Source organism: Amia ocellicauda, chromosome 7, assembly GCF_036373705.1.
Source record: "Amia ocellicauda isolate fAmiCal2 chromosome 7, fAmiCal2.hap1, whole genome shotgun sequence".
NCBI lineage: Eukaryota > Metazoa > Chordata > Actinopteri > Amiiformes > Amiidae > Amia > Amia ocellicauda.
The window spans coordinates 32,627,110-32,638,890 of NC_089856.1; the positions used below are offsets into that span (position 1 = coordinate 32,627,110).

The 11,781-nt window shown below is 38.5% G+C and overlaps 1 protein-coding gene across 1 annotated transcript; it reads right to left on the reverse strand.

Moving 5' to 3' along the window:
- Positions 1 to 72: 72 nt before the first annotated feature.
- Positions 73 to 9,410, reverse strand: eif2b5 (eukaryotic translation initiation factor 2B, subunit 5 epsilon). The gene is made up of 16 exons (XM_066709244.1): positions 9,212 to 9,410; positions 8,247 to 8,371; positions 7,826 to 8,011; positions 7,474 to 7,651; positions 7,085 to 7,165; positions 6,902 to 6,979; positions 6,245 to 6,557; positions 5,872 to 6,017; positions 5,471 to 5,615; positions 4,942 to 5,037; positions 4,590 to 4,697; positions 4,076 to 4,166; positions 3,498 to 3,621; positions 3,164 to 3,289; positions 2,901 to 3,011; positions 73 to 762 (listed from the first exon to the last, which is right to left on the reverse strand). Exons 1-16 carry the CDS (start codon positions 9,374 to 9,376, stop codon positions 697 to 699), a joined length of 2,139 nt encoding a protein of 712 aa, XP_066565341.1. The 5' UTR covers positions 9,377 to 9,410; the 3' UTR covers positions 73 to 696.
- Between the last annotated feature and the right edge of the window lie 2,371 nt (positions 9,411 to 11,781).

Genomic DNA, 11,781 nt, shown 5'->3' on the forward strand with positions numbered 1-11,781 from the left:
TGTCTGACTTAATATCTTACAATAATGCAAAGTAAATTATTGTAAAATCAGTTCTAGAAGAAACATGAACACATTTTACTTTTTCATTAATTTTATTGCATTTATGAATTTGATATTCAGGTAACAAACCATTTCTCAAAGCTGGTTCCATGGTACAGAATAAGTCATCTGATAAAAATAAGTACTTCCGTGTTGGTTATTTAAAACAGACTAGTAATTCCTAATAAGTAATCCATCCATGTTTTATTTAAGTTTTCTTAGTATAAATATGTATTTTTATACTACAGCACTCAACGCGTATCTTTCAGGTCCTTCATGTTAACAATTTTGGTATGGTTAGCAGAAAAACAAAATCCCAGCAGTTCATCCTTCACTAACCAAATGACACGCAGTTTCCTCTCATGAGCAAAACCAATAATCCCAACATCTTATATGTACATGGAAGCTGCTTCAGAATAGACTGTATAATGTAAAATAAATAATTTTGTTAAAAAAAAGCAATGAACCAGGAAAACAAAAAAGGAATTGCAATTCAACACCACAAGGCAAGTATTCTTCCGATTGTGCTAGATCTCCTCTTCCCCTCTGCGCTCTACACAGCACTGTGCGTCACCTCTTCACAGTGAGCCTCTCTGAAGACACAGGCACACTTTAGCGGTCAGAACAGGAAGTAACCTCTGCTGGGGGGAAATTATCTCACTCTCCGTCCTCCTCAGATGACTCGTCCTCTGCCTCCTCCAGCCACTGGATGAACTTTAGGAGCTGCGGGTGAGAGTAAGACCATCACTATGTAAACTGGGAGCTGTGCCTACTCAGGATTAGACACTTGCTTGTAGCAGTATTTACTTTGAACAGCCGGGGCTGCATAGTAAAAGTGTCATCAAATACATATTCTTATGGACTAGATTCCCTCAAAATGAAAACAGATGTTAAAACTTCATGCAGAATTGAACTTAGCTTTCGCCAAGATAAATAAGTAATGCTGGGGTCACACTAAGCCCGATTTGGCCCTCACGGGTTCGTCCCCGCTACAGATTGTCGTGTAGTGTGAAGGCCAATTTATACTTCTGCGTAGGTACGTGTATGCGTCTCTGTGTAGCGACGCAGAGCAGCGGTTTCTGGGTAAGTGCAGCCCGCAGAGGCTCACAGGGGAGCCGACGCGCACTCCTCCGAAATCTCAACAGTGCGTCTCTGCGTCCTGCGTGTCAGGCCAGCGCCGATTGGTTGAGCAGGACATTCCGAGAGCCTGGGCCAATCGCTCAGTGCTGGGGCGACCGGTGTCAGCTATATTTAGTATATTCAGTAGGCTATAGCCCATATAAACTGCGGGTCTGGCAGTTGGAGAAGAACGCATTTATAGCTCATTAATTTTGAGGAGTTTAACAGCTGAAACGCCATATATGTATTTAATTCAAATATTTAGTAGCATAAGAATGGATATGCATGAGAAATTCACATACGCAGAGATGTGTGTGTGTATGTATGTTCTAGTGTTAAGTCTCTAGCCAACTATATCAAGACAATATAGATCTACACATACAGGATGCAATTTGTATTTGTGTGTGTGCGTGTAGTTTCTGTAACATGTCATTAACAGTATGTGCTAATTTACATCCATACAATCGTAGGTGCACAATAGAAATCGGGTTTCGTTTTCTGTAGATTGCGATGTGTTAATGCGACACTGCCGCCTATGGACGCATCAACCTTACAAGCAAGTATGTTGGCAGACAGCTATGCAAACGTCTGTGTACAACGCCCGTGCAGAAGTATAAATCAGCCTTGAGATGGACTGCGATGCAATCGCTTGCCCTCCGATCCCATCGTAAGCTTGTCGGAGCCCCTACAATTTTACTAAACATGTTTAATATTTAAGATTTGATCGGTACCGATCGTGGAGGGTGACGTAATCAGCAGCCAATGAGAGCTGAGCTTACTGAAAAATAAACTAAGAATATTGTCAGGAGAATAAGATTTTCATAAATATTTATTAAAATACTTCAACTACCAATGGTTGTTTCGGGGAAGGTTATTTTAAAATACTATAATACAGGGAAAATAATATTTTCAAATACAAATACCAATTAGTATCTGTAATTGACCCAGGTCTGTGCAAAATATCAATCCCGACAATGCGATGATCATACTGTGGGATGGATATAGCCTGTGTGCTGCTCACCTCCAGCTATCATACAGAGTAGACAGGCTATTACCCTCGCCTCACCAGCCATCTCTTCACACACATCCTCTTTTCTCTGCGCTTTTTGTGTTTGCGTTTGCAACAGTGGCTTGTGGTCATGTTCTTTCTGCAGTTTTGCACAGATCTGCAGAAATCCACGGATCCCATTTGTGGAGCAGCAGCGCAGATTTGTGCATAACTGCGGACGTCTGTGCTATACGAACGTGACCTATAAATGTCCACGTCCGTGTTTGTTTACCTTTTCTCTGGATGGATCACGCGTGTTTCTGCGAGATGTGAGGAGATTTGAGGCTGTGATGCAGATCGTCACGACAAGGATTTCAGATCAGTTGTTAAGTGTGTGTTCCCCTGTACTTAAGCGATCGGGTAGTGTGTGCTCCTTCACGACGCAAGACATATTCGTGCAAAATAAGTGTGAGCTGCCCCCTGTTCATAAAATCGGGTTGGAAGAAATTGTGTAGTGTGACCCCAGCATAACTTTACAATAAATCTACCTTTTAAGTAAAGGTAATTTTTTTATGTAGTACTACCAATTACTGAAGTGTCTGAAGAGATTTCATAACCATACTATACTGAGAGTACACATTTTTTCCCCTAGTGTGCTCAAGATGAAAAAACAAAACATAAAATGCAGCACCAAACATATGATATTCGGTCTTTCACATATTCATTCCACAGCCTGCTTTCCTGACTGACTCACCCCCTGGTTTTTGCGCAGTTGTTTAGATTTTTCAGAGCTCGCTCCCTGGGAGAACCAGTGCATAATTGCCTCCTCAGCCAAAATTTCCAGCTGGTATACATTCATCAAAACCTTGAACGAACAAAGAAAAAGGTAAAGGTTATAGAAAAACAAACCTCAACCCTTGCATGAAAGAAACATTATGATTTAACTGCAAGGTTGTAAAATGTTGGATTAATAGCAGGAGCTAGAAATCAAGTGAATGATGCAGCACACTGATTTACTTTGACCATTGCACTCCAATGAGAATCATGATCCAAGAAAAACTCTTCAATAGCAGACAAGCAATCCAAGTGGTCTTGGGCTCTCTTGATGTAATTTTTAAAGACTGGGGCCCATCTCTTTAAGAGCTGAAAACATAAGAAAGAATGCAATCATATTTAATTCAATGTTTAAAACAAACATACAAGAACAAAACTGCTTGACATGGGATTAATACATACTGTACTTTCAACTCAATATCTATTATGAATGATAGATCACTTTACAGTTAACTCATTCACTATTATAGTGTTAGTAGTGTTAATCCATAAAGTCCATTCTTTGCTGGATACCTACAGGAGTGAGTATTGTGCTGTACTGTGAAGCGGTCAGCTCTGGTCCTTGCTGTTGAAAGGGAAACTCCAACACCACTTTAGTCAAGATCTGCATCACCTCCTTCAAAGTGATGTTATAGGCATACCTGTAGAATTAATAGGGGAAAGAAGTTACTCCATCCTTTAAATCATTCCCTTTGACAGCTCTATTATGTCCCAGAATGCACTGATATAATATACAGTATTTATAGTCATACCATTCTTAACCTCAAGTCTTAAAACAATCAGGAGTCGAAAGTAGTTGAAAACATATCTTGGTAGAATGCATTCACCCACAAAATCGAAAGGACCGTCTGCCAGTAATAAGACACTTAAGATATTGTGCTCTCTGCAGCGAATACATGCCTTATTAGAAGATTTACAGACCAATGCTTTCTAGAATAAATGTGCAATAAAATGTGTAATTCTCCATTACACAAAACAAAAATACATATATTGGGTCTATATATCTGAGGAGATGATAAACATTGGTAAGTGAATTACAAGGGCTGTAAACATTGCATAGAATCTGAGGGGGGAAAGCTGCAAAGGATCTCTTACTTAAGAGAATTGATCTCCAGCACCAGGTTGTCACAGCCAATATTCTCCTCCATTCCTCTCTGCAGAGTCCCCAGCACTTCCACCTGAAAGACTGCACGCCAACACAAACAGATCAGCCTCTCGCTTTGTATCAAACCAGTTTAGTCTGTTTTTCATAGTGGACATGTTCATGGCATTCAACTACACTTTACATGCTACAATAGACAGTCAAGTACACTTGACAATGTCGGCTTTTTCTACCCAGATAACCTTGCAATTGATATTGAAGAAATGCACACACATCAAAGGTTGCATTGTTTTCAAAAGGCATTTTCCATATGCTTTACATATACAAATAATACAGAGCTCTATTCACAGTCATACCATTCTTAACCTTGTTATATTTATTAAATGTTTTGGGGTGTAACTTTTTAGTTACACTTCATTAGGGGCCTGAATACATTTGAACACTACTGTATATATTAAAACATATCTGGGATATGCTGATATCTGGGAAAGCTTGAAAACATCTCACCATTGACATCATCAAGCTCAGGAGAAACACCCCGGCTGTCCAGGTCGTGGGACCCCTCGCTCATCTCGCTCTCACTATCACTCTCTGGATCAGGATTCAGCTCCAGGTCTGGAAACACACAGAGCATCCAGTTACCTCACATTACCTCTCATTCCCCTCTTCTTGACACTACAGAACACAGGATCCAAAAGCAGGAAAGTATATACGGCAATGAAGTGGCACAATTGCAGAGATCTGCAGCACAGATGTTGAGTATGAATATCCTTTATCAATCTATAGTGTAGGCCATGATGGAAAGCTAGGGTGGAATATGTGGTGACTAATTACTAGGGGGAGTTCTGTGACTCCTTACCCCACAAGCACTGGGTCAGCTCCTCTTCCTCCGTCAGACTGCTTGCTCTCCATATGTAACCTTTGCCTTCTGTTCCAACTGCAGCTGTACTGAAAGCTAAAACATAATGGAATGGTTCTATATCATACTTTTGTGAAGGTCACCATCCTTTATTCAGGATACATTTTTACATTTCTAAGCTTTTCAAGGTAACATGCCAATAAGCTAAGGAAGGGTATCCTCCACTATATTAATTATGTATACAGTTCAGCAGTGTTGTAGCGGTCAGAGATATTTTACCCTTGGCCTCCAGGCAAATAGATTGATAATCAGTCTGTCTTAAACCAGCCTTTATGACCCAATACAAACTGGACCATTATGAAATCTAGGCAGCACCTCAGACTTTTATGTGTAGTCCCCAAGAGTCCCTTCTTAAAATTAAACAATTCCAAATACAAATGGAATACAAGTGGAATAACTAACTGCCACTATTTGAATGGGTACTCCTTCCTCACTTACCTCAGAGTTAGTTCAGTAAATAAAATGTTACCTTTTAACTTAGTTTTGGCCTGGCTGTTGCTGACCTCTGCATCATCACTCAGAAACTCATCTTCGTCCTCCTTATCCTCCTCATCAGGGTGGTGCATCGACACCACTGTGCCTTCCGGCAGCGTCACATTGGCCCCAATCACCACCTACCACAGTAGAAAAAAAAGAAAACCTAGAGTCGCATGGCCTTAGCTTACAATCTTACTTTGAACAGAATCTGAGATACAAACCAGAGAAAGTCACCTCTATGGTGTTGTATACAGCTTATAAAATATTTTGTTTCCCTAACTGGCTTATTTTCCTTTTGCCGCTTTGATGACTGATTTTTGCTTCACAGCATTATTATTGCTTTGTAACACACCCTCTCTTTGATCACCTTTTCCAATACTGACACACACTCACATTAAAGGCAAGGACGCACTGTGGATTCAGTGTGACTCCCTCCTTCACCTCCACATTGTCACAGAGGACTGACTGCTTGATATGAGAGTTGTTAGCGATGCACACATTATTCCAGATATAGGCCCTGTCCAGAATCACATTGTCCCCTAGGAAAAGAACAGACAGCTTTAAAAATAGATATTTCTACTTGCATGATACAGGGGAGACGATAACCATGCCAGCAGCAGCTGAACTACTACTACTGTGACATTCAAACGTTTCACGTTAACAGCATCTCTTGTGTCTACAGCCACCCATGTTCATGATTTAAGACAGTTGACCAGCCTCACATTCAAGCCACCTTTCCACCAGAGTAGCTACTGTAAGACAGTACCTATGGTGCAATTGTTGCCGATGACACTATTTGAGATGTGGCAATTAGCGCCGATGTTGGTGCCCTGGCCAATCAGTACATTCTCCACCATCTGGCTGCCATGGCCCAGACTGACCCCCGCCCCACGATACACATTGTGTCGGGAGTGCGTGCAGGCCTGGCCTTCCTGGTCAGTGAAGTTCATCTCTGGGGTGAGCGGGTACACCCAGCGGCGCACAATGTCGGAGGACACCACGTCGTACATCAGCAGGTTGGACACCCGCGCCCCATACTCATGCCCAGTCACATGCATGTGGATCTGGTTCCCCAAAATCTGAAACCCCAGAGAGGTTTAAAACATTAATTAGAAGCATATCTGCACTCTTATACCTACTATAACACATTCAAACACACTCAATATAGAGCATAAAGGTGGAACATATGGATTAAAAAAACAGCCAAAATACTTTTCCATTGAACTAGACTGACGGATAATGAAGATAATGAAGCATACAAGTGAAGATAGGAATGGTTGTACAGTGACATTTAGGTTGTTTTAGATCAGCATGAGCTTAATGCATTCTGTAAAATGATATGTTTTATTGTATAGTCTTTGGAAATTGGAAATCAGGTGTCCTGTGGAAGAAAACATTTGAGAGCCACAGTAGTAAACTATACCTCTTCATTGACGAGGAGTCCTCGGACAAAGTCATTTCTTGTCTGGTAGTCGAAGTTGTCAGTGAACAACTCTGCCACCTGCAAAACAACATAATTGTAACTCATTTAAGAGACTGTGCTTCTTGTGTGTGACATCAAGCGTGCATTTTCTCAGAAAGAGTTCCCGAACATCAATAGACTAACCTGTGGGGAGCAGATACTAATGTGGCAGTCGAGAAGATCATGACGGACTTCAATCTCATCACTACCACTGTGGAAGATATTCTTGAGAAATAAGAGTACAAAAGGAATGAATGAACAGGTTGAGAGATTGGTATTGTGAATCCCTGAACTTCCCTTTAAATTTATTTTAAAGCCTTAACTAAGGAATTACTTAAAATGCTAAATATTTAAAGCCTGAGAAGAACAAACAAACCGGTTATTAAGATTTCCATCTACTAACATTTAAATACTACAGATGTTATTTATTACTGACTTTTAGAAGATACTAATGTTTTCAGATTAAAGAGACAGCATTTACACATTTTGTAGACATCTAATTTTTAATACTTGCAAGTTGAATTCAGCCATACCATGGGGAACTGGAGTTTTTGCAAGCCATAGGTCTTCTGGTAATGGAGAACCTGGTTGCTCTTGCTGTCCACAGCAACAATGACGTCATCCTCTTTGCACCGTGACCTATGACCTGGCGATGACTCTTTGAAAATCATGGTCATCACCGAGATGTTCTTTTCAGCCTTACGACGATTCCTTTAGAGAATTAAGACTGTGGCTTATTTTCTTGGAAGAGTTTTGTGCAACATAAGAAAAATCAATGTTAATTTATAAGCATGGTACACAATAACCTAAATCAGATAATCCCTTTGCAGCAATAGTTCAAATTCTGTGAAGTAAATTGTGCCCTGATTTTATGGCAAACCTCACCTGTGTTCCTGCAGCGCCTGAGTGACATCGATGTTGGATACCACATCCCCATAGACTAGGAGGAAGTCAGACCGCACAAGGGTCTTGGCGTCAACATCTCTTAGCACATCCCCCAGAGAACGGTACAGTTCTGAGGTGATGATGTGTACTGTGTTCGGGGAGGTTGGGCGGCACCACTTAGACTTCCTGTAGGAAGGATTCACATTAAGCAATTCAAATGCTCTTGAATAGAAGCTCTTACTGCACTTCCAGAAAAGCATAAAAAGAATGATAAGTTTATCCCTCTGTTCAGCTCAGTTTCTACCTTTTCTCTAAACGATTCAGCCAAAAAGAACCTACTGAATAATACTTCATTAAATATCAACGTATTACAAGGAGTACTCTACAGAGAAGAAACGTAAAACCAAGGGAGGTAACTCACAGCAAGTGCTCTTTGATTTTATTGGACATCCAGCAGCAAAAGACAAAGGTTTCCTGGACACCAGTGGCTGTGAGGAACTCCAGGGTGTAGTCAATCATGGCCACATTGGCCAATGGGAACAATGCCTGTACAAAAGTTGATAAGGCAACTTACTAGAAAATGGCTGCAACTGGCAGGAATGTATTATCTTGTGATATATTAGAGCAAGACACATGGGACAGTTAAGGGACAGCTGTTATCCATCACAGCTTTTGTATACAAACAAACAAACATTTGTATAAGTATTTTATCAAATATGTTTTTTATTTTTTTTATTTGGAGGCAAATACAAAATTTTATCATAATGATGAATGACCCCTGAAGACAAATGAGGCTCAATTCAGTCTTAACGATAGATGGCTCTTTTACATTGCATGTCATATTGTACAAACATTAAAATGCTATTTTATGATTACGATGGTCTAATTCAAACCTGCCACTTGCAAACTGAGCGGTTTCTTTTAGTTAAATCAGCCATGTCTGCCTTTAATGGTTATACTTAAGGAAAATAAAAAGATAAAGGTATTTTAATGTATCGTTGTCCAAGCAATATAGCGTTTTGTATATTCATATAGGAATGGAAATATGAAATATGTATGAATATATATTCACACACACACACACACATTATATATATATAATATATAAGCTTTACATTTACAAAAAACGACCACCTAGGCTACATATCATTCAAGTGTATGTGATGAGGCCACAGAAAACTCAGTCATGCCATTACCAGTACATTAAACAGTAGAAAAGGTCTATATACTGTAACTATACATTTTGCACACCGAGAAGAGTTTTATTATCTGATATACCGTAGGCTGACAGTAACATAACTGAAGTTGTGTTAATACATTCTATACATTTTCGACATGAAGCGTTAGCCACCGTGCTTACTTAACCATATGTACAGATGCACTGACCCTGGGCTGGTCTTTGGAAATGGGGAAAAACCTCCGACTGAAGCTGTCAGCAATCAAGACAGCCTGAAGCGCCTGCTCCTCTTCCTCTTGCCCGGCAGGACCTTTCCTGTTTGCAAAGCCACTGCCAGCGGTGCCACGGCTCTGTTTCCCAACTTTACCTGCCATGTTTGTCACTCGTCTTCTTCTCCTACTCTTGCTACGGCAAACGTAGTTGGACAAACTACACTTAGCGACGTAGCGCTAACGCGAAAAACGTTTACATTTCCAAACGGCAAAGTAGACGACTGCAATGAAGCAGGACCATACAAAATGCAATTCTGAACTTTAATTCTGTAAAAAAATATTTATTAAGAAATGAATGTGTAGATGTATTTTGAAGATAGGGTGCTTTGTTTCAGTACTTTTCACAGCTGATTTATTTAGCCTATGTATTTATGCTTTGTTTTATAATGACAGTATATCACATTTTCAGGAGTACTTGTATTAAGACGTACGAATAATATTATACGTATGGTATCATGCAGAAGAGATGTTAAATCCTTGTTTGAAAGTCATGATTTTAGTATATAACTAGTTGTGATATCTTAATTATATAGCACTAAACTATAATATAATATACAACATTCAGTATTTTCATGAAAATATTTAATACATTTCCAAATTCACCGCATGCAATGCAGAGAAAATGAAAAATATAAGATACACAATTTAAAAACTGGAATCGTTTACCGAAAGCAAGAAACTAGGACAGTTATCACGGATACTTTTAGTTATTCAATGAATTAAGTTGAGGTGACTCATCAAATGAGCTGGGAAGGAATGACAACTAATATTTTCTTTGCTACATATTATGTCTTATTTTAAGTTTAACATTAGAATAACACACTTTTACAGAAATGCTGTACTGTCAAAGCAGGTACAATTATTTAATATGTTCCTTGGCCAGCTGATCAGATTTATCAAGATTAGCAATTAAACATTAAATAAAATAATCTTTTTTATTTTTCCTTTCCAGGATAGAGAAAAGTTGCTGCTTTGCAGGAACGGTTGGAAAATCTTTTTAAACTGAAAGAAAAAAGTTGTAATCCTTTTAGAAATTATTGCAGACCTCACATGACATTTTCAGAAAATGTGTCAAGGTATAACCTTGTACCTTCAGTACAACTTAACTTTCAATTAAGAGAATACAAGTGAAATTTCTATCATCAGCACACATACCACACAGATTATTTAGTACACACTTTAACATAAATATGTGTATTTGTGATCCTGGTGGCAGTGTACATTTAATTTACAATTTTAAGATGCAATATTCATATTTTTACTTGTCTAAAGACAAAGACATATAATGAAATAATAGGATGCTATGTAGCTCAAGAAAATCTTCACTCAAAAAATAATTGAACTAATATAATTAAATAATTAAGGATCTTCAGAGATAATGCAGAAGATTACATAAAAAAAACTGTTCATTCTGTATAACCAGTGTGCCACTTTCACTGTACAAGCATTGTTGTATGCAGCAAGAGTAAGGTTAAAATGTGTGAGATGCACATCTTACCTTACCTTACCTAATTAAAATGATAACTCCAACTATAACAACAACAACAATAATAACAATAATAATAATAATAATAATAATAATAATAATAATAATACTACAACTAATAAGTAGTAGTAGTATATTAGTAGTACTAGTAGTTCAGGAATCCTGAAAACACTTAACATATAGAATTTTAACTCATAGCATTTGTTACTAAAAAGATATTTCAATATACAGTAAGGGAAAAAAGTATTTGATCCCCTGCTGATTTTGTACGTTTGCCCACTGACAAAGAAATGATCAGTCTATAATTTTAATGGTAGGTGTATTTTAACAGTGAGAGACAGAATAACAGCAAAACAATCCAGAAAAACGCATTTCAAAAAAGTTATAAATTGATTTGCATGTTAATGAGGGAAATAAGTATTTGATCCCCTATCAATCAGCAAGATTTCTGGCTCCCAGGTGTCTTTTATACAGGTAACGAGCTGAGATTAGGAGCACTCTCTTAAAGGAAGCGCTCATAATCTCAGCTCGTTACCTGTATAATGTACGGATTGGACGCTGTCTTTCATCTCCCTGCCTGATACACAAGCTTTTAATGTTCATATTTGTCCTGCAACAACACCAAGCATCTTGAGGCAATTCTCAATGCTGTTAAAATTGCGATCAACTAAGCAAATAACCTGTGCACAAGATCTGAGAAAATATCAAAGAATCCATTCCACCAGCAAGTTAATTTATTACTCCTCATTTAGTATCTCAATCTCTTTAATCTGTGTAAGTTTTTTCCTAAGACATATTTCTTTTTCTAGATGTAATGTATTCCTTCTCATTCTTTAGTCTTATACATGCTTAGAGTTCCTGCAACTGAAATATAGTCAAGTACAGAGAACATCTTTACATGTCAACATCAATTTACCCACCAATGAATGACAATTAAAGCTCCAGCAGTCCACAAAAAATGACCTCTTATTTTTAGCTTTGTTTTTACTTATGAGCTGACTTCTCCAAAGGAGGTACAGTA

What these genes read in the sequence shown, in the direction of transcription:
- eif2b5 (XM_066709244.1), bottom strand. Translation starts at nt 9,376, where the DNA reads ATGGCAGGTAAAGTTGGGAAACAGAGCCGTGGCACCGCTGGCAGTGGC. An exon ending in CGGCAACAATTGCACCATAG is followed by an intron (nt 6,018 to 6,244) that starts GTACTGTCTTAC and finishes TTCTTTTCCTAG; the next exon opens with GGGACAATGTGATTCTGGAC. An exon ending in TGAGCTTGATGATGTCAATG is followed by an intron (nt 4,167 to 4,589) that starts GTGAGATGTTTT and finishes GTTGGCGTGCAG; the next exon opens with TCTTTCAGGTGGAAGTGCTG.